A 23306-nucleotide genomic window follows, 5' to 3' on the forward strand; every position below is an offset into this window, starting at 1 on the left:
AGGGACTTGTTGTCATACAGTCCTTCTGCAGAGGAGATACAGTTTGGGTGGAAGAGTCTGCTGCTCAGTGGGTTCAGCAGGGCTGCCACTGTTCCAAGCAGCTGGTGGTTGATGTTGCCCAGGATTGATGACAGTTTTGTCATCACCCTCCTGTCTAGAACAGGTCTATACAGGGTGTCCCAAAAATGTTTATACACTTTGAATCGCTCTGAAGAAGACAGCACAAAAAAAAATTCTAATGTTTAATGTGTAATAGGATTGACAGACATAATTTTATTGTCGCATCACCACCTTTTGTGTCCAAAGTGTGGAAAGTGTTACGACGTGCAACAGTCTTTCAATCGATGAATGCAATTGAAAGCGAAGAATACACATAAAATACCAAGTGTGTGCCCTGGCCAGGGTATCTTGCAATAGCGCAGTAGTTTTCTTGTTTTGGAGACAGACAGACAGACAGACAGACACACACACTTTTCACATCCATTTGACCAGACATAAAAAATGTTATTAACCCAACGGTCTCGTATTCTATTCATTGACAGTTGGCACCCCTAGTTGTGTAGGACATTGAAATTATGAAATCAATGAAATTATTTCTGCATAAGACTATCAGTATTGCTTTCTACATATTCAACAGGTTTTTATATAAGATAAAGGGAAAGTACTAGGGCTGGGCGGTTTTGGAAAAAATTAGCATCACGGTTTTCTTGATGAAAATTGATATCACGGTTTTCTGCACGGTTTTTTGATATGCGACGATTTCCCCCCAAATCTTAATCTTTCTGAGGAAAAGACTGAAATTAAATGTTAAAATGAGATAAAATCATGAATTTAAATTAATCTTCATTTATATTTTATCATTTCAATAATATTTTCTATAATTTATAGTTTATATTTCCCTATCCAACAAAGTCTCAAATTAGAGAAAATGCAGCATTTCATAAAATAGCTTACAATCTTGACCAGGGTGCCAGAGATTTTTCAAGGAAGAAGGGTTAAATGATTATTAGCAGCTGTTTTGGGCTTTTTTCAAGACAGCCCAAAACAGCTTATTTCGTTCTGCACCTGGCAACACTAATTGCTTATTTGTCGTTCTACACCTGGCAACACATCCGGCGTGTTGCGCTGCCGCCGGACTAGCGAGTAAACTGCCCTACAAAGCAAAAAGGCAGTAACTGCATTGCTGTTCAAAGTGAGTTACGTACTATGACTTTAATGCCATATATATCAAAGTCTAAAGTTAAATAAAATGATTGACCTTCAAAAAAGGTGGTAATATAAAGTAACAAAACTGTCAAATGCCAATAATCTCCCCAAAAACACTTATACTGGATTGCGGTATCATTTTAAAGTCAACTGACTCAGTTTTGAGTTCTGCGCAGTTACCGCCTTTTTGCTTTGTAGGGCAGTGGGACAGAAACGAAACAGACTGAAGACAGACACGGAAAACAAACGGATTTACTTGACATTGTGTGCATATTGTCTTTGAATTAAAGTCCAAATCCAATGTAGAAGGTATTTTGTCCGGTAGTTTGTGTCATATTGCGATGTGTTTCGCTCCTATTTTGACCCCAAATCATTTCAAACAAATATATAATATGCAATGTAGCTATGTATCTTGTCTGCGCAATTGCATTTGAAAGCTAGGCTACTTTAGCTTATAAGCAGTCTTAACAGCAGTGCTGCACACACAGTTGGGATGGTAATTAAATAGAGTTAAGAATCAGATAACTGTTGTAGCCTGTTAACATAGCACCACATAGAATTGGCTTTTATTTAACTTTGTGAGATCAAAGGTAGGCTACATGAATTGAAATGTTTGTCATGATTCATCCATGCCATGTGTGTTCATCATGTTGCACTCTCACTAGCCTCTAGCGCGATTAGCCAATTATTTTATTAGTTCAATCAACATCTTACATTGTGGTGACATTCCCTAGTAGAACAGCAACAACAGTGGACTTCGCAGAGTTGAAATGAAGTGTCAGAGACTAGAAGAATCTTTGGAAGTGTGACACAGAGTATGAAGCTCACGCACATAACATAGTAGGCTTTAAACAACAACAACAAAACCGTCTCTCATCAAAAAGAGAACATTGTGTAGTGTAAACCGAGATCACGGTTTTTTAACGGTATACCGCCCAGCTCTAGAAAGTACTGAAAACTAATCCTCTGATTTTTTTTTTTTTTGCAATTAGCTTACTAGTGCGGCCCACTTGAGATCACATGGGTTGTATGAGGGCCCCTGAAAATGAGTTTGACACCCCTGTCTTATAAAGTACCACTATAACATTTATATTTCAGTCTCAAGTGACAGCTCAATCTTTCACCTTGCATCTCCAGAACTGGGCTGGGCTGTATCCACCTCCCCATTTACTGGGGTGCTATTCACACCATATGAACAGTCATGAGATTTCAAGGCTGGAGCAGATTTTAAAATCTGCCCACATTGTTGACACTTGTGGGACTGCTCCATGCTGTGCACATTTTTCCTGTGTGACTGTCGAGCTTGTCGGTTGGGAAATCCCTCCCCACAGATGGTGCATTGGTAGGGTTTCTCTCCAGTGTGAACTGTCTGGTGGGTCCTCAATGCGTCTCTGTAACCAAAAGTCATACCACACATAGAGCAAATGTAAGGCCTTTCACCCGTGTGTCTAACTTGGTGACGATTAAGGTTGGTCCTTTGGGAAAAACAGAGATCACAAAGAGAGCATTTAAATGGTTTTTCTCCTGAGTGGATTCTAATGTGTTTTTTAAGTGTGCTTTTACATTGGAAAGTCTTCTCACAGTATGTACAAGAATATGGCTTCACTCCTGTGTGAATAGACTCATGACGCTGAAGCTGAAATTTAACTTTGAATGTCAACCCACAGACCAGACATAAGAAAGGTTTCTCCTGTGTGTGAGTAAATTCATGTCTATTTCGTTCAGTTGAACAATGGAAGGTCTTGGAGCACTTAGTACAAGCGTAGGGTTTTTCTCCAGTGTGTCTTCTGACGTGTATGTTTAAGTGTGATGAATGTGCGAATGCCTTGGGGCAAAGTGAACACTTGTAAGGTCTTTCCTGTGTATGAAATCTTTGATGAAGAGTCAAACTCACATGATGTGTGAAGGTTTTCCCACACTGAGTGCAAGCAAAAGGCCTTTCACCTGTGTGCAGTTTTATGTGTTCACTGAGATGAGCCTTTTGCTGAAACGTTTTGTCACAATGTTTGCAGACATGAAACCTTTCTCTCGTGTGAATTCTTCTATGATTGACTAGACATGCCTGGGATGAAACTATTTTCCCACATAGGTCACATTCAAAGCAGGAGTTTTCACTTTTTTCCCTCCCTTTTGTTGACTTTTTTCTTTTTACATCTGACTCCTGTGGATGAGCTTTGTGGTGTCGAATGAGACCACTTAAATGTGCGAAGGTTTTGTCGCAATGTTTGCAAGCATGAGGCCTTTCACCTGTGTGCAGTCTTTTGTGAACTTTGAGGCTGTTTTGGGCAGAAAGAACTTTCCCACAGACATCACATTCAAAAGGCGATGTTTTATGCTGCCGTCTTTGGTGTGAATGCAGGTGTTTTATCAGTGAGAAAGTCTGATCACACTGGGGGCAAGCATGAGACTTTTCTCCTGCGTGTGCAGTGAGGCTTTCATTGCAGGGCTCAGGCGTTGCATTTGCACCATCTTCGTCCAGAAGAAGTCCAGTGTTGGGTGAGTCAGTAGATACATTTCCATGTGGAGAATCTGTGGATGTATTCTCAGGTGGAGAGTCAGTGGACATGTTTTCACATGGAGCAGCAGTGGATGGCTTTTTCCTGGCATGTACTCTTTGGTGAATAGACAGCTGGCTTGGAAATGAAAATGCCTTCCCACATTCTGAACACTTGTGACGGTTGGCGTACCGATAAGTCGTTTTTGCCTTGACGCTGCTGGCTCCTCTGCTCTGCCTCTTGTGTTCCCCCTTAGACTCAGTGAAGTCAGCATCTGAAAGAAAATACACAAACATTTTTGGTTACCTCTTCAAGAAATGCTGTGATTTAAGAAAAAGCCCACCTGGGGAACTCCCCTTATCATTGTGACACAGCATTTCACATCACACAACAGAACTGCAGGCCTCATCCGCGCAAGGGGGCAGCCCCAAACAGTGTACAAAGGGAGCAGTTCGGCGGCACGGTACACTGCTCAGGGTACCACGGTCATGGAGGAGGATGGGGGAGAGCACAGGTTAACTACTCCCCCCACTAACCTGGCGGGTCAAGAGTTGAGCTGGTAACCTTTGGGATACAAGTCTGATGCCCTAACTTTTCATCCATGACCACCCTACAGTGCCTTCAAAAAGTCTACACACCCCTCTTCAAATGTCAGGTTTTTGTGATGTAAAAAAATGTCAGAAAGACAAATACATTCACAGCTTTTTCCACCTTCAATCTAAACTATTAACCTGTACAATGCAATTGAGAAACAAGCATAAATCTTTAAATGGAAACAATAGAAAATAAAAAACTTCAATTAACATGGTTGCATAAATATACACACCCTTAAATTAATACTTAGTTGCAGCACCTTTGGCTTGTCTGGGCCATTCCAAAACCTCAATATTATTCTGGTGAAGCCATTCTTTTGTAGATTTAGGTGTGTGCTTGGAGAAATTGTCGTTCTGAAAGATTAGTTCCTCTGCATCTTCACCTTTAAACCAGGGGGCCGAAGATTTTGTGCCACTACCACGGCCCCTGTGGAAATTTTCATAATTCCCTCCTCCCTAATGAAGGGCCCCAGTTACAGCTGAAGAAAAACAGCACAAAATAACAATGCTGCCACCACCATACTTCACGTTAGGTATGGTGTTATTGCGGTGATGTTTTGTGCCAAAAATACTTTTTGGAATTATGTCCAAAATGTTCAACCTCAGTTTCACCTGACCATAACACATCTTCCCACATGCATTTGGGAGATTACAGAAGTTTTTTTTTGCAAAATTTACCTCACCAAGATTGAACTTTTTGGTCATAATTCAAAAGGGTATGTTTGGCGCAAAACATCACCGCAATAACACCATACCAAACATGAAGTATGGTGGTGGCAGCATTGTTCTTTTGTGCTGTTTTTCTTCAGCTGTGACTGGGGCCTTCATTAGGGAGGAGGGAATTATGAAAATTTCGACATGGGCCGTGGTAGTGGCACAAAACCGTCGCCCCCCTAGTAGAAAGGTGAAGATGCAGAGGAACTAATCTTTCAGAACGACAATTTCTCCAAGCACACGCCTAAATCTACAAAAGCATGGCTTCACTAGAATAAGATTGAGGTTTTGGAATAGCCCGGACAAGCCCAAAGGTGCTGCAACTAAGTATTAATTTAAGGGTGTGTATATTTATGCAACCATGTTAATTGAAGTTTTTTATTTTCTATTGTTTCCCTTTAAAGCTTTATGCTTGTTTCTCAATTGCATTGTACAGGTTAATAGTTTAGATTGAAGGTGGAAAAAGCTGTGAATTAATTTGTCTTTCTGACATTTTTTACATCACAAAAACCTGACATTTTAGGAGGGGTGTGTAGACTTTTTGAAGGCACTGTATTTACCTCCGCAAAGTAGGTGATGGGTTTACCTTCATTGGTGAAATAGTCAATTGAAAGGAAGAGTATTTAGGAATGTGGCCAGTGTAGGCATTGCATCTATGCTGCCCATTTCCAAATCCGATCTTTTCATGAATATTGACTGAGTAATTACTTACTATTTACTAGTTTGAACAAAGCACAATTACATTTTGCAGCAAAAGATGTTCATTACTGAAAATTAAAAATGGTGGACACAGAGATCACCTATTGGGTGTCCCATGATGCACTTGTTTATTTGAGACGTCTTTTCACTTGTGGTATGGTTACTCTGATGAAGGCCTAGTGCCGAAACGTCAGCACAAAAAGAAAAAGAAAAAAGTGGTGAATTGTGAAGAAGCAGTGTCGCGCTCTTCCTTGAGTTAAATGAGGACACAGAAATCTACCTTTAAAAACATGGAAAGTGCTATGCTAGTAGTCATAATGCATACTTCAAAACTGATGATGGTTTTAATATTCACGAAAAAGAGCACCTGTGAATGGGCAGCATGAATTGTGGAAATGAACTGCAAAAAGTATTACATCCTCAACTTAAAAAAAGACAGAATGTCTGAAGAAGGGTTCTACCCAAAACATCACGGAAAAATAAGAAATAATTGGGAGCATAAAATCCTGGTTGTAGCAGACTTTTCTCTCTTTTTTTTTCTGGCTGGTCCTGCTCCCAGGCCAGACGCTTGGATGTGCAAGCTTTTACCTTCAATGTTATCCTCTACTTTTAAAACAGTGTTTTTCAATCACAGAGCCCAGGACCATACATGGGGTTGCCTGGAAGGGTTGCTTGAAAAATGTGTAATTGTGAAATCAAAAATACTGATAAAACAATTTACTACATCTTACTGCAGATGGGTCTGTCGACAGGCCTATTCACGCTTTACAAAAAACACTCAACTACATCATAACAAAATTGCTAAGGCAATGCATAAAGTCTTAGGGGAGTGATTAAGACTTGGTCATTACCATTGTGATTGCAATAATGTTAAAACAGAGGCTTTGCATGAAGGGGTTAAAACACCACATACAATTGGCCGTGGACGTAACAAGATTACAATAAATCCAGAGTGCAGCTATTCTGTTGTGCTGAACAGGTCCACACGGAAACCTAAGTGACACAAGTTGCATAGATGTTTCGCTTGTCACAAAAAAAAAAACAGAAAACAAAATGCACATGGGCTCGCCAAAGAAAATGTGATCACAGGCAGCAAGCCAACATTTAGGTCAGCTGAATATGGAATTCAGTATCTACCGAGGTGGAAGTTAATAGTGACCATGCTTTTCCACCCCCCAAACAAATGTTTATGGTAGTAACACAAAATAAAAATGCATTGTGGGCACGTTGTGGACTTCTCCAGGTTATACTGACTTCCAGTCCTCCCCAGTCTACTCCTCTACTTCCTAATTAATTCAAAATCTTTTCCAATTTCCCCTGCATGTGGACCTACCTTTTGGGTCGTAATCGCTGTCATCATTATCTTGATAACCTTTGTAGCCATCGTTGTACTCCTCATCGCTGAGAACCTCTTCCATGTTCATCTTATAAACTCCATCAGGCCCCAGCATTGCACGGCAGTCTTGTAGCTTGACTGAGAGAACAGGCATTTGTAGGTCCTGCTTTGATTTCACTGTACTGAGTGTGCCATCACAAGGAGACAGTGGAACATCTGCTGGGTCCTCCTCTAGTTCCTGTGGTGATGTCAGCATGTCATCACCAGGAGACAGTGGAACATCTGCTGGGTCCTCCTCTAGTTCCTGTGGTGATGTCAGCGTGTCATCACCAGGAGACAGCGGAACATCTGCTGGGTCCTCCTCTAGTTCCTGTGGTGATGTCAGCGTGTCATCACCAGGAGACAGCGGAACATCTGCTGGGTCCTCCTCAGCAGTACAGGACAGGAAGACGTTTGGTGGGATCCTACAACCCTGAAATGCCCACAATGGTGTTAAAAGGGGATTTATAGAAAATCTTTCATTATCACCCCTGCCAAAAAGGTTATGTTTTCGGTTGCGTTGGTTTGTCTATCTGTCTGTGTCACCAGGATAACTCAAAGAGTTATGAGCAGATTTGGATGAAACTCTGTGGAGTTGCTGCTAATGACCCAAGGAAGAAGTGATTCAATTCTATAGACGGTGGGCTAGATTTCGTAGCTCCTTTAGAAAGCGAGTTTCGTTCTCACTCTCGAGTGGCAACTTGATTTTTCTAATATGACCTCCTGACAATATGTAAAGCAATATTCTGGCTGTTGCCACGCGGAAAAGTTGCACGTTGATATTAAAAAATAACGAAAATAAAAAAGACTGGGGGTGACGTCACACAATGCACAGTCAATGGGAAATCTCCGCCCCTCGAAGTTGAAAAGGGAATATTTATCCGCATATCGGGCTTTTTTCATAGGCAGATAATTCACCTAATCATTGAAACAACGTAGGCATTTTATTCCTGACCATTTTCCTTTTACTGGAAAAAATAACTCAGCTTGGATTTCTTTACTGACACGTAGTTTTTTGGTGAATTGATCTACCCCCGTCACCTCATTGCTCTATTGCTTTGAGGGAACAGACCTGTCCTCTTTTTGACATTTATCTCTCGTTGCCCAATGATGGTCAGACAGTCGAACACTAACAGCGAAAAAGAGCACTTCTGAAAGTTTGAGAAAAAATTTTTTTTTGCATGTACACAACAAGTGAGTCCACTTACCCCCCAACTTGTAACTTTTTGCCATGAAATCTGACGGTTCCGGGTAGCATGCACGCGCTAGCTGTATTCTGCCTCGTTGACTTTGCATTGACGTGACGTCACTCGGTCGGCTAGTTTTTGTTGTCATTTTTATAAATCAATGTGCAAGTTTTGAGGATGGCAACAGCCAAAATATTGATTAATGGGTTGTCAGGGGGTTATATAAGCAAAAATAAAGTTGCCACTCGTTAACACCAACGAACTGACAAGATATGAGACTGGGCCCACCACCTACTAGTGGTGATCCGGATTACAAAAAGGAATCAGGTTTTTTAAAAAAGATTCTTCACCATTGCTGGTCCACTTTAAGCGAGAGTTAGTTTGGGTAAGAAAATAGTGTTTTGTTTCCCTGGAAACGGGTACGAAGCGGTTTAGTAGAGTTTATGTTACGTATGTGCTGTTTAACTCGTTTTTGTGGGTTTTTTTTTAAAATGAATTTCGAATCTTGACATTCTAATGGACATTCTATGCTATTTTCATAATGTGTTTTTACGTGACATGGAAGTAAATGTGTTGGCAGTAATGCCAAAGAGGTAGGATATATAATGAGAGGAATCGAAACACGACCACTCAATGCAAAAGCGTGTGCTAAAAATGTGGTCACCTAAGGGGGCGTTGTCCCTCCTTCTTCTTCTCTTTTCGTGGTGTTTGTACAAGACGTGCACTACCGCCATCTACAGCGCCAAGGGGACTCCATTTATTCTCTACCTCAAGACTCCGAAGGTCTCCTGATCGAAGGTCTCCTAAAGGGGCGTTCACCCGACGTAAAGTGGATACCGGAAAAGAACCCGCCTGCTTTATCTCACTCTCATATACGATTCTCTGGTAATGCCTTCTGGGAATTGCTAAAGTAGGCTAGGCTAGCCCGGTAGTTAGCTAGTTTCCCACCGCTACGTCACACTATTTTTTTTCCCAAACTTAACTTCGCTTAAAGTGGGGATTGGTAAAAGCTAGGAACATGCAGTTTTCACTTATGGAAAGATGAGATTCTCAGCTTTTTCACAAGAGTCAAGACCTATAGTGTGACTTTATGTCTAACTCAAAATTTCCTGTGGCTGTTCGAAAAAATGTATTTTTCAATGGGTTTCAATGGCTCCAATCCCAGGTCGACCAGCAGCAGCAGATCAAAGAGATTTCAAGCGTGTGACGTCAAATGAAACCCAGGAATTGTTATGCTCTTGGTCAGACCAAGTCTCAAAGCTATTTGAAAGTCGATGATAATCAGGCTATCCACACAAATCTTTTTCAGAAGTTACAAATGTTGTAGAATAAGAGGTGGCCTATCCATGGACATACCTCTGTTTTGATGGTTTCCAGAGGAGAATGTGGTGAAGTATCATGTGTTGTGAAATCAGCATCCATTCCTGCATCTGAGGAACCAGGCTCTGGCTCACTGGGACGACAGTCTGATGGAACAGTTCCTGTCTGCACACACGGCTCCACACGTACCTTTTACCAAACACACAGAAGCTATTATTAGAAGTTGCTGTTTTAATTATAACATCTACCTGCCATCGAATTACAGGGGAGAAGATAATTCAGTAATAAACCAGGTTAAAGTGATACTGTCCCATTTTTGGAAATAAGATTATTTTACACCTCCCCTTTAGTTAAATAATAGTGTTTTACCGTTCTCCTATACTTTCAACTGTTCTCTGGATATGGCAGTGCAAATTTGACCTCCAAGCTAGCAGTTAACATTGAGTCCTATGAGACCAGTTAGCCGCCAGCTGGTCTCATAGGACTCAATGTTAACTGCTAGCTTGGAGGTCAAATTTGCACTGCCATATCCAGAGAACGGTTGAAAGTACAGGAGAACGATAAAACCCTATTATTTACCTCAATAGCAGGTGTAAAATAAGTTTATTTCCAAAACTGTGACAGTATCACTTTAAGTTAACCATGAAGTATAGGTAAATCATGTAATAGAAGAGCTTGGAATCTTAACTAAATGATGCCTGTAGGTATATCTATTAGCAGGCTTACCACTTCCTGTAGGTGAACTAACTTCAGATTCAAGATTCAAAGATTCAAAGATTCAAGATTCAAAAGTCTTTATTGTCTGATATGTTTCCATATTAGAAAATTGTATTTTGACTGAAGGCGTGTGTGTGTGTGTGTGTGTGTGTGTGTGTGTGTGTGTGTGTGTGTGTGTGTGTGTGTGTGTGTGTGTGTGTGTGTGTGTATCTTTGAGGAATGAGTGTTCTGAGTGTGTATAGCTATGGGGATGAATGATTTTTTTGCAGATAGCGTTCCTGGCCAAAAGCACTCTAAATCTTCTGCCAGAAGGAAGTAGATCAAAACAAGGATGGAGTGGGTGGGAGGGATCTAAGAGGATGGAGTTGGTCTTCCTTTCCGCTGCCTGGATATACAGATCCTCCAGTGCTTTCTGTTGTATTCCTATTAGCTTGCTTGCTTGCTTAGTTACCCTATTGCTTGTGTTGGTGAGGAAGCCGTACAAGGATGTAATGTTGCTGGTGATGATGGATTCCACCATGCATTTAACCATGTTCTTACTATACCCCCAGGTGAAAAATGGTTTGTACTGCTATAACCTGGTACAACTTACATCTCTCTTGACTGAACACAAGGATAATTCTTAGTTTGTACACCGTTGTTTTTTTGTTTGTTTGTTTGTTTGTTTAAAGGAATGAGCTCTGAATAAACAGGCAGCCTACCAGATTAGTGAGGTCATTTCCTCTTCCACATTGACAGTGCCAGTCTCTCTGTCCAATTATGCCATGGTACTTCCTGTGGAGGGAGTCACAATAACAGCATATGAAATGTTAGAACACTCTAAAACAAATACATGTTACTCTCAAGTAAAACAACTTGGTGATTATGTAGACCGGAAAAAGTATTCATCTCATTTACAATGTTATAGAATCCATGGAGACATACAGAAAACACTTTGCCTGATGAAGACCTGAAGGTCGAAACGTTGCTCGATTAAATCATAAATAGACAAGCAGTGTCGCGGACTTCTCTTTTCACTTGGATTTACTCTCATTGTCCTGCACCTGGCCCATTGGGTGGGATGTGCACACATCTACTTCTCTGGACATACAGAAAACACACAGCAGCTATGATGATAAAGAGGCACTGACGGCGCCTGTGAAACCGGTGAAAGCAACATTGTCACTGAAATTGCGGTGAGATCTATTCTAGATTTTGAACACACTTACTAAGGTGTATGCCAGACAGTGGATGGTAGATATGAGGAGGATCGAGTGTCTGTAGCCTACTGACCGTCTGTGCTGCTCCAGCTGTTGCTGCAGTGTCTGCACCTCATCCCTCAGTGCTCTGATCACCTGTTGGGGGCGAAGAGACGGGACAGGATGTTGGAATTAGCATATGCTGATCAGAATAACTAAAAAAGCATTAAAGTGAAATCCGAAAGACCAACTACGAAACTCCAACTCCCATTGTCATTGTGACACTGCACACTGCACATTTATGCCTCACCCGTGCAAAGGGGCAGCACCCAAAGGGACGTCCGAAAGGGAGCAGTGCGGCGGGATGGAACCATGCTCAGATTATCTCAGTCATGTAGGAGGATGGGGGAGAGCACTGGTTAATCCACCCCCCCCCCCCCCCCTGTAGTCTGTAGTCGAACCGGCAACCTTTGGCCTGCGAATCTGACGCCCTAACCCCTTACCCCGTGACCCACGGCGGCCCAATTGGGGCAACCTGGGGAAAACTATATAATACACTGCCTACATATTCCATTTCTGCTTATGCAATAAAAGTTAACCATGTTAAACAGCAATTTATTAAATAATAATAAAAAAGGACGCACCTTGTTTGCCTGAATGAGTTTGTTGTCCTTCTCTTCAAGTCTCTTCTGGAGATCTTCTACCTGTAGTCTCAGGGTCTGGCACAACTCTACTTCATGATCCTGTAACTGCTGCCAATTATCTTCCACCTCCTTTACCCTCAATTTGAACGCTTCCATGTTTGTATGGTGGTCCTTTCAATGCACAAAAATGAAGTTACCCTGTAAGTCTTTTAAAAAAAATAAAGGCAACTGCAATCAATGGGTGTAATCAATGTTACTGTGCGTAATTACGCACAACTCTGGATTTTGGGTCTGGAAAAAGTGTACTGCTTGAATGTAAGTTTGTAAGTAACTTCTCCTGTAAGTTTGACTTGAAGCCCCATAATTTATCACATTCCTTATCCTGTAAGCAAATTTGTCTGTCAGTCTTCAAAACGGATTATCTTTTCTTGAGTTCAACCAGATAGGCTACCGTTAATGTTCTGCTGCACGGTCTTTACTGCGGAAAGACTTTTTTTCAGCAGAGCTACCATCATGCGTAATTCAGGTACAGGCTTGGCTTTACCATTCTCTGCTACTCGCTCCGATGTAGGGTCAGAAAGAACACACATGTAGATTGTTTACATTTTCATAAACCATAAACGTACCTTGTAGTCTATCCCCAACCATGGAACTGCTTTCTGCACTATTGCAAATTCACATTTACTTTGGAATTACTCTCTTCTATTTTAATGTAGATATCAAATGTTTAGCAGCGGTGTTGTTATTTTCGAAAGACAGGCAAAGAAGAAACGTGTGATAGCTGTACCGAAGAAGCAAGGCAAGCTACCAATTACTGCCCTCGTGCGGTTAGGAGAGCACATGCTCAAATACCAAACTGCTATCTGAAATTGACTGGCCAGCCATGTAATATTCTGCATGAAGTATAGCCTGATAAACCAGACTAAATGTGGCTGTCTAATTTAGTCTGGCCTCGATGCATAATACATCCGAAGATTGTTGATGAGAACAAACTTCCCTCAAAACCCTGCCCACTTTGATTCAAAACACATCTTTGTGTTGTAATTGGTTTGCCAGATTCTTGGCATTCTGGCTTCATTGAATCATTATGCGAGGCCAGACCCACCCGTAGACAAAACATTTTGCCGTCCAGCGGGTGGCGCTGGTTCACCAGGCTACATGAAGTATCGTTCTTCAAGGCAGGGGGTAGGGCAGGCTGTGTGAAATTATTGAGGCAGGCTCGCAAAGGAATTGGCTACATCAGGCCTCATCATAATAAACAGCTTGTATAAGCATCACTTAAAGGTGCACTGTGTAATATTTTTTTTGTGATCTCATAGGCAAGTTGAAATAAATCATTTGTTATATTAGGCAGGGTATAGGTCTATGTGGAAATGTCTGTATTGCGGGTAGCAGGAAATTATGCATCTTTACTAATTAAACCATTGCGTATCAACATTATAGACACAACTTCCACATCGGACAGAGCCAGTGAGTTTTACATCACCTAATTCAAATGATCAAGATGTCAATTAAAAACAAAACACAAAAAACATAGATCAGGGATGGGCAACTGAAGGCCCGGGGGCTAGTAACCTGACTTTCAATTAATCACTTGGCTTCAAAAGTCACTCATATGAAAGCTACAACCCTCCCGAATAAAAATGTATGTACAAAAATAAATGCACCAAAGAAAGATTGACCCTTCATTGAACACAGACAGGGCAGATTTTCACATGACAAAAGTTTTGTCGCCTATCGCAGTGTTTCTCAACCTTTTTTTAGGTGAGGCACCCTTTCAATTCATGAAAAATCTCAAGGCACCCCAAACCAACAAGCCGTAACATGGCATCACATCCGATACCACACAAGCTTAGAAAAGTAACACATTTGGAGACGTCACACGACCTACATTCGAAGTTGCAGCTGACTGGGGCGACTTATATTTACTTTATTGTGCGTAAAAGATTCTTAAGACTAGCATTAACTTATCAATTTAGACAAATATGTATTGAATTACATAATCTATTTATCAGCCACGTTTCCGCGGCACCCCTGAGGGGGGCCCGCAGCACCCCAGGGTGCCCCGGCACCCCTGTTGAGAAACACTGGCCTATCGAACATAATGTGAAAACTAGACTGCCTGTGCAGTCGCCTTCGACTGCTTAAGGTATATCCCCGAAACGCGACGCTTCCAGTCCCCCATCATTCCTACCACTCCCGTCCACCATTTCGTAAACGTATATGATACATACAGACGTGACATGACGTGCATAGGCTTAAAACCAAACGACTATTGTGAAAATGAAGCAAAAAATGGGGCAAATGGTAATACTGTTTTAATGGTTCAGTGGATATACCACATTAGGTACAGTGTAATAACTAGTGTAACAATATTTAATACAATGTAATTTTTTTACTTACATCATGTGTTTGTGCGTAAGTGGTATTACATGGTATTGCATATTGTTACACTGGTATTACACTATATTACATGGTATTGCATACTGTTACACTCGTCATTACACTGTACCTGATATTACATATTGTTACACTGGTATTACACTAGTATTACATGGTATTAAATATTGTTACATTGGTTATTACACTGTACCTAATATGGTAGATTCACTGAAATGGTGACCCATTAAAATAAGGTGTTATCGGGCAAATCAATCCACCCAGTCAGAAGTTATGGGCCAAATGAAAATTCCGCCATTTTGAAAGTGTTGTCTTCCAAACTTTCATGAACTCAGTTCATGAACCTACCCTAGAGCATTCACACACCAAATCTGGGACAAATCCATCCACCCGGTCAGTAGCTATGGGCCAAAGAATAATTCGGCCATCTTGAATTCAGCCATCTTGAAAGTGTTGACCTCCCAACTCAAAGCAGTTCATGAACCTACCCTAGAGCATTCACACACCAAATCTGGGACAAATCCATCCACCCGGTCAGAAGTTATGGACCAAACAAAAATGTGGCCATCTTGAATTCAGCCATCTTGAAAGTGTTGACCTCCCAACTCGAAGCAGTTCATGAACCTACCCTAGAGCATTCACACACCAAATCTGGGACAAATCTATCCACCCGGTCAGAAGTTATGGACCAAACAAAAATTCGGCCATCTTGAATTCAGCCATCTTGAAAGTGTTGACCTCCAAACTTGAATCAGTTCATGAACCTGCCCTAGAGCATTCACCCAAAAAAATCTGGGAAAAATCCAAACATCCGTTGAAAAGTTATCGCGTTAACACGAAAGACCTTACGCGGCGGCGGCGGCGCACGCAAAACCATTACATCCCCGACGCTCCGCGTTTCGGGGATATAATGAGCAGATAAGTCACTTCAAAACACTTCAAATACGCAGATCGGGTGTCATACTTAATCACTGATTCACTCACACCTCTCCAGAAAATCAACTTTGGCCTTAGGTGTATGTTTAGGGTCATTGTAATCATGGAAAGCAACACAATGAAAATCAATGGAGTTCAATGAGAGATGGTGACATAGAGCAATACATGTCTAACTTCATGATGTAATCAATGATAAAAGCCCTCACACACCAGCAGCATGCATGCAGCTCCACATAAGAGCTGTATCCCTCCCATGTTTGACTTTAGGCACCATGTATTTTTTCCAAATTCTTCACCTTTAACACCAAAGAAGTCTCTCCCACTGTCCTGTCTCAAAAAAGCCAGCCAAGAGTATGTCAGGCCTAATTCTGACCAAGATGAAGGCTAATTGGACTATACTTTGAAGTAATGAGCCCAAGATCAATCTTTTTGGAACTGATAGCATCAAAGCTGTATGATAATGGAGATGAAGAATATGAAAAAAGAGAAATGGTGCCGAAAGTGAAACAGGGTACGGATAGAGCTCTTATGAGGAGCTGCATGCATGCTGCAGGTGTTTGAGGGCTTTTATCATTGATTAAATCATGAAGTTTAACATGTATTGCTCTACGAATAGCCAAGGATGGATTACTGCAAGGGCCTACCGGGCCCAGGCCCAGGGGCCCAAGAGTCCAGAGGGCCCTGAAGCCCAATCCTCTAAATTTCCATTCAAATGTTGTGTAAAATCACACTTTTAACAACTCTATTTTCACATATTTTCAGGGGGAAAGCACCTGAATGCAAACAACATAGGGTCTCTAACATCTGGAGGGGGCCATTTCTTGCTGTCTGGCCCAGGGGCCCATGGAGTCATGATCCGTCCCTGCGAATAGTCAATATGTCACCATCTCTCATTGATCTTCATTGTTTTTCATTGTGTTGCTTTCCATGATTACAATGACCCTAAACATACACCTAAGGCCAAAGTTGATTTTCTGGAGAGGTGAGAGTGATTCAGTGATTAAGTATGACACCCGATCTGCGTATTTGAAGTGTTTTGAAGTGACTTATCTGCTCATTTTCACATTATGTTCGATTAGGCGACAAAACTTTTGTCATGAATGTCTGCCCTGTCTGTGTTCAATAAAGGGTCAATCTGTCTTTGGTGCATGAAATTTATTTTTGTACATACATTTTCATTCGGGAGGGTTGTAGCTTTCATATGAGTGACTTCTGAAGCCAAGTGATGAATTGAAAGTCAGGTTATTAGATGTTATTCCAAACAGATGGATAGGCAACAACTCTTTTGGAGACGGGTGTATATTACAGGTAATTAGTCAGTGTGACCAAAATGACAATGTTACAACACATTAGCCTTATTCTCACGCAGACCCTCGTATATTTTCATCACATCTGCGTGAGAACCAGTAACGTCACATGCGGGAATAACCCCAAATAAACAAAACAGAAAAATAGAAAACAAGACAATATATAACATATCATGCAGACTATTATAATACATATGTACAAATAATAATTTCTGTCAGGAACAAAATGATCTCTACTCTTCAGTTCATTGCTACCCATTATGCACTTCCATTTTTCCTCTGACTAACTCCCGATGATCAATGCAAAAACATCTTCTACAGTACATGTACAGATTCTGGCCATATAATTAGAATATCATGAAAAAGTTGGTTTATTTCCATAATTTCATCAATAATGTTTAACTTTCATGGATTGTATAGATGCATTGCCTGCATTTTGAACTACTTCAATCATCCATTTGTTTATTTTTACATATTTTGGCCTTCCAGCTCCAAAAAAAACAAGAATTGAGGAATTCATATTAGAATATTGTAATAAAAAACATTTTTCTTCAGAATTTCAATTTTTCTGAAGAAAATGTTGATTTTATTACACTATTCCAATTGTGTGCCATTCAAAATATTGTGCCACCATTAACCAAAATCTCTTAAGATTTTACAAAGGTGTTGTGCTTTTTGCAAAAGCAGAGTAGGATTTTGAAACGTTGGGACGTTTGATGCACCCTAGCGAGCATGTTCATGTGACAAAAATGCTTTTTTCTTTTGCAACGCTGTATAGCATGACGTAACATGCAGAGTCATTGCATCACAACAAGGAATGCGCTACCATGAAATACAAATGCCTTTGCGTGATGCCAGTCTGCCCTTTCCACACTATTCGAGTGGAGACATACAGGGGGAAGGCTAAATAGGGCTATGATGACACTCAACACACGATTTGGTTCGTAGCATGATTTTTGACCTGCGGTTCGATACACACCACGATTTCTGAAAGGTATCTCATTTGAACCTTGGAAGCGCTATCACATTGTATTACATGGCTGCTTTCTGGACTAATGGATGACAAAAATTTAAACAGCACGATACAGTATTGTGACTCTGTGTATCACGATTTCTCGATTCGATACAATATCGTTACAGCCCTAGTGTTGAAGCAATTACTTCAGGTCATTTCTTCATCATACATCTCCATGTCTGGGATGTACCTCGCTGCTTCAATCGCCTCAATGTTTTGTGCTACTTCCACCCCCTCAATGCACTTCGCTGCTTCCACCCCCTCAATGCACTTTGCTGCTTCAACCCCCTCAATGCACTTCGCTGCTTCAACCCCCTTGTCGTTATTTACTGGAGTGCTAGTTGGACCCTTAAAACAGTCATGTTTTTTCAGTGCTCGATCTGATTTAAAGCTCTTCCCACACTCTCGACACTCATGGGAAAATATATTGTGTACTTTCTTCTCATGCCCCTGCAACTGCTGCAAGTATTTGAATTTCTCCCCACAGACGGAACACTGGTGAGGTTTTTCTCCAGTGTGAACTATCTGGTGGGTCCTCAGTATGTTAGGGTGACTGAAAGTCTTACCACAAAAAGAGCAAAGGTAAGGCTTCTCGCCAGTGTGTCGACGTAGGTGTTTTACAAGACCACATTTTTTGACGAAACTGGCGTCGCAGAGTGAACACTTATGACGCTTGTCTCCCTCATGTCTTCTTATGTGTATCTTTAGCTGGCAATTCTGTCTAAAAGCCTTGTTGCAGTACGTGCAGGTAAATGGCTTCAGATCAGAGTGCGTCGACTCGTGAACTTTAAGGGTAAGTTTCGTTTTGAATGTGTTCCCACACACCGAACACCCGAAAGGCTTCTCGTCTGTATGGACAATTTCATGAATTCTCCGATTCGATTTACTACTGAATCTCTTGGGGCACTGGCTACAAACAAATGGTTTCTCTCCTGAATGTACTGTTTTAACATGTCTCTTTAATTTTGATGAAGAGGAGAATTCCTTGTGGCAATCGGAGCACTTCTGCACTATGTCCTTGTTTTTTTTTACTTTCATAGGCTGTTCGCCCATCAACTGTGGATGGTGTTTGCGGTGTGCAATGAGTCCACCTAACTGCCTGAAAGTTTTGTCGCAAACTTTGCAGGCGTATGGCATTTCACCTGTGTGCAGTCTTTTGTGAACTTTGAGACATGTTTTAGTAGAAAGAATCTTGCCACAGACGTCACACTCTGCAGAGGGCTTTTGAGACATCGAGTCTTCGTCCTTTTCCTGTTGACTCTCAGTGTTGGGCGAGTCGGTGGACGCACTTTCATGTGGAGATTCAGCAGATGCGTTTTCACACGCAGCGGCACGTTTGTCATAGTGATACTCTTTGGACTTGGCTTCCTTGACTCTTCTGATTCCTCTGCTCGGCCTCTTCTGTTCCCTCGCAGGTGCAGGCTTATCAAAGCTAGGATCTGAGAATTAAAGAAAAAAAAACAGACAAAATCTTTTATTATTAGATGACATTATAATACACTTAGTCGACACTCCCCTCCGTATGCTCCACCCGCTGCATGTAGTGGCTTATCAAACGGTTCTTCTGTAATGACTGGAAATGATGAGCGCCGCACGACCAGCGGGTGGAGGATACGGAGGGGAAAGCACGCCGCTTCAAGTGCGGGCCAGAGGTGCCGACTGGGTCTATGGTAGGGCTGTAACGATACACTCAATGCACGATTCGGTTCGTGTCACGATGTTTGACCTACGGTTTGATACACCCCACGATTTTTAAAATATAATATTTTTTTAAAATGTATGATGAAGCTTGGGAGCACCATCACATTATGTCAAGTGGTTGTTTTCTGGACTGAATGGTAACAGAACTTTGAAAGGGCGTATCACAATACTGCCTTCTTGCATCACGATACAGTATCGTGACTCTGCGTATCACGATTTCTCGATTCGATACAATATCGTTACAGCCCTACTGATTACCAGTGTACTGTACGTCTGTCTCCTGGAATATTTTGCCCTAGTCTATGGGCAATGACACCGGCCTCAAGCCAAAAGCCAGTCACTTAAGAACAGTTTTCATGTTATAGCTATGTAATCAGCTACCACACACACTCTCACAGGAAAAAATGCTAAAAAAAAAATAGTCAAACAAATACAGTCCCCTCTAAAAGTATTGGAACAGCAAGGCTGTCATCATGGAAAGGCCTAGGTATGCATCAGAGATTGACATCAACTTTTTCACACACCAGCCACTGTGGCTTGTGGTTTTCCCGAGCCAATAGCCATTCAGTCTTTCTACATGCCACAATTACAAAAAAAAAATCATGACACACTGTACATCTAATCTCAGCAGATGGCTTTCTACATGGAAATAAAAAATAGAAACTATGTAACAGAGCTTTTTCTTGAACTTATGTCCGCACAAAGAATTAATACACAAGGGGCAAACAACAGCATATAGGCTGCTCTGATATGTCATACCAAGGAATAAGTAACGTGCCAAATGTGCTAGTAATATGACATGATTACCAGCCACAGCCCAGTTTAACCAGCACACACATACATACACACACACACACACACACACACACACACACACACACACACGAGCCCCATCTCACGCCTTTCGTAAAGTCTTCACGAAAATAATATATTAATTTTTGTGGTGCATTCACGTTATTGCCCGCCTCTCGTAAAGTCTTCACGAAAATAATAGATTAATTTTCACGCTGCCTATTCACTTGAATTGCCCCACTGCTGCTATGGTTATCCAAACGACTGCAGGGGCGGGGAGGGGGTGCTGACAGAACACTGCTGATACACTCGGGACTCAAGAATTCGACGCCCTTTCGGTACTTACGCCTTATGTCCCCTAAACCTAAACCTAACCCTAACCTTAACCCTACTTAACCCTAAACCTAACCCTAATCCTAACCTTAACCCTAACCTTAGCCCTAACCTTGACCCTAAACCTAACCTTAAATTGCTTGTTGGAAATGTTTGATTACCATGTGACGGTAGGCTACCGAAAGGGCATCAAACTAGTGGGTCGCTAGGCAACAGTCGGGCAATTCAAGTGAATAGGCAGCGTGAAAATTAATCTATTATTTTCGTGAAGACTTTACGAAAGGCGGGCAATAACGTGAATGCACCACGAAAATTAATATATTAATTTTAGTAATTACACACACACAACTAACTCAAAAGCAGACACTCATGCACACACACACATACAGTGAGGAGAATAAGTATTTGATCCCTTGCTAATTTTGTTGGTTTGCCCACTAATAAAGACATGATCAGTCTTTAATGTTAATGATATGTATTCTAATATGGAGAGACAGAATATCAAAAAGAAAATCCAGAAATTAACTCTTAAGAATATATAATAATTTATTTATATCTAATTGAGGGAAATAAGTATTTGATCCCCTGCCAACCATTAAGAGTTCTGATCCCGCAGATCAAATGGCACTTTCAATCAACTTGTCATCTGAATTGAACACACCTGTTAATAGTAACCTGCACAAAAGACACATTGAATCTGCAGAATCAGTCCATAAAATCAGTCAATCAATCAAACTAAACTCGCCAACATGGGACAGAACAAAAAGCCGTCAAATGCAGGATGTCAGGGACAAGATTTTAGAACTCAACAAGGCTGAAATGGGCTCCTGGATATTAAAGAGCAAACTGTTGGTTCATTTCTTCCCAATTTTAGGACATACAAAATGATCATCAATCATCAATCTGAGGCCTGTCTCTGGTTCCATACAAGATTTGACCGTGTGGGAATTTAATAACCAGAAAAAAAGGAGATAAAGCACCTTAAAACTGTATGGGAGGAGCTAGGAAATGATCTCAAGGCAGCTGGGACCTCAATCACTAAGAAAACTATTGGAAACACTTGATACCACAGCGGATTAAAATCTTGCAGTGCATGTATGGTACCCCGGCTTCAGAAGGAACCTATTCAGGCTCACCTGAGGTTTGCCAATGAACATCAAACTGGATTAGGATACGATTGGGAGGTGCTGGAATCTGATGACACCAAAATCAAACTGTTTGGCATTAACACAACTCAATGTGTTTGGAAGAAGAGAAATGCTGCCTATGATCCCAAGAACAACACCTTCTCCAACATCATAAATGAAAGTGGTAACATTTTGTTTTGAGGTTGTTTGTCTGGCCAAGACACAGGACAACTTCACATCGTCAAGAAATGGATGGAAGGAGACATGTAAACGTACAATGCTGCATGCCAACCTCTTTCCCACCACCACTAGACTGAAGGTGGGTCATGGATTGGCCTCCCAATATGATAATAATCCATAACATACAGCCCAAGCAACGAAGGAGTAGCTCAAGCAGAAGCATATTAAGGTCATGAAGTGGCCTAGACAGTTTCCAAACATTAACCCTATACTAATCCTGTGAAGGGAACAGAAGCTCCCATTTGGCAAGCTACAGTCATACAACTTAAGTGATTTAGAGATGATCTGCAAAGAAAAGCGGACAAAAATCCTTTCTAATATATCCACAAACATTGTCATTAACTGAAAGAAACATCTGACCTCTGTATGAGAAAACCAGGGCTTTGCCACCAAGTAATTTCGTCTTATTTGACTTGAGGGGTCAAATACTTATTATTACCTTCGCCAAGACAAAGTCGGCGAAGGGCGAAGGTTATGTTTTGACCGCTGTGTATTTTTATTTATTTGTTAATATGTTTGTTTGTTTGTTTGTTTGTACTAGGGATGGCGAAAATTGAAAACACTCTTAACCGGTTACCGAGACTCATTAACCGGTGGTTAACCGGTAATCTTAAATTTTAAAACGTCTGCGTGCCTGATATGCACAGCACTGATTTTTTTCATTTTTATTTTTCACATAAGCTTTTTTTTTGCTGCGCAGACATGACCTGCCATGTCCAGCCATTGTTGCCAGATGGAAAATGCTGAATTATCATACTAAAATCTCAAAATTATTGTTTTTTGGGAGGAAATTATTATTATAATTATTAATATTATTACATCTGGTTAACCGATAGCAGAAAATTTTAACCGGTTAAAGTTGAACCGGTCGATTACCGGTTAACCGGTTACTGGTTAACATCCCTAGTTTGTACTTCGTATAACTCAGACAGAACTGAGCCGATTTTTATGAAATTTAGTGGGATGATTGGTCATGACCCAAGGAACAATCGATTCGTTTTTGGGAGTGATTGGGTCAAAGGTCAAAGTCAAGGTCAAAAACTTAAATTGAGCCGATTTTTATGAAATTTAGTGGGATGATTGGTCATGACCCAAGGAACAATCGATTACTTTTTGGGAGTGATTGGGTCAAAGGTCAAAGGTCAAGGTCACGAAAAGGTCAAAAACGTACATTGAGCCGATTTATATGAAATTTACTGGGATGATTGGTCATGACCCAAGGAACAATCGATTACATTTTGGGAGTGATCGGGTCAAAGTTCAAGGTCAAAAACGTTTTTCTTTGCCAAGAACTATATGCCAGAACAACGTGTGCATGCGGAATTGA

The 23306-nt window shown here is 41.1% G+C and overlaps 2 protein-coding genes across 8 annotated transcripts in view; both read right to left on the reverse strand.

Annotated features, from left to right (window-relative positions):
* Positions 1-1420: 1420 nt before the first annotated feature.
* On the reverse strand, positions 1421-12330 carry LOC134458791 (zinc finger protein 883-like). Of its 5 annotated transcripts, none has more exons than XM_063211427.1 (7): positions 12129-12330; positions 11579-11640; positions 11008-11080; positions 9626-9778; positions 7041-7515; positions 3894-3975; positions 1421-2597 (listed from the first exon to the last, which is right to left on the reverse strand). In XM_063211427.1, the coding sequence occupies exons 1-7, from the start codon at positions 12282-12284 to the stop codon at positions 2327-2329; spliced, it is 1272 nt and encodes a 423-aa protein (XP_063067497.1). In that variant the 5' UTR covers positions 12285-12330; the 3' UTR covers positions 1421-2326. The 5 variants fall into 5 exon arrangements, with proteins under 5 accessions (XP_063067497.1, XP_063067295.1, XP_063067347.1 ...); XM_063211327.1 differs by having other exon boundaries at positions 2299-2597; positions 3101-3975; XM_063211377.1 differs by having other exon boundaries at positions 2568-2681; positions 3101-3975.
* A 4289-nt stretch (positions 12331-16619) lies between these two features.
* The window catches only part of LOC134449837 (zinc finger protein 2-like), a 148184-nt gene continuing 141497 nt past the window's right edge, over positions 16620-23306 (reverse strand). For all 3 annotated transcript variants that reach the window (XM_063199963.1, XM_063199948.1, XM_063199956.1), the window contains one exon: positions 16620-19225. In XM_063199963.1, coding sequence (XP_063056033.1) covers positions 17934-19225 — 1292 coding nt within the window. In that variant the 3' untranslated portion in view covers positions 16620-17933. The remainder of the gene's footprint in view (positions 19226-23306) is intronic.

This window comes from Engraulis encrasicolus, chromosome 1 (genome assembly GCF_034702125.1).
Source record: "Engraulis encrasicolus isolate BLACKSEA-1 chromosome 1, IST_EnEncr_1.0, whole genome shotgun sequence".
Classification (NCBI taxonomy): domain Eukaryota; kingdom Metazoa; phylum Chordata; class Actinopteri; order Clupeiformes; family Engraulidae; genus Engraulis; species Engraulis encrasicolus.

Excerpts from the sequence above, each read along its gene's own strand:
- LOC134458791 (XM_063211225.1), bottom strand. The coding sequence starts at position 12,284 with ATGGAAGCGTTCAAATTGAGGGTAAAGGAGGTGGAAGATAATTGGCAG. Across the intron at positions 11,641-12,128 it reads AACTCATTCAGGCAAACAAG|GTGATCAGAGCACTGAGGGA; the intron begins GTGCGTCCTTTT and ends CGCCCCCAACAG. Across the intron at positions 9,779-11,007 it reads GAAATGACCTCACTAATCTG|GTACGTGTGGAGCCGTGTGT; the intron begins GTAGGCTGCCTG and ends GTTTGGTAAAAG.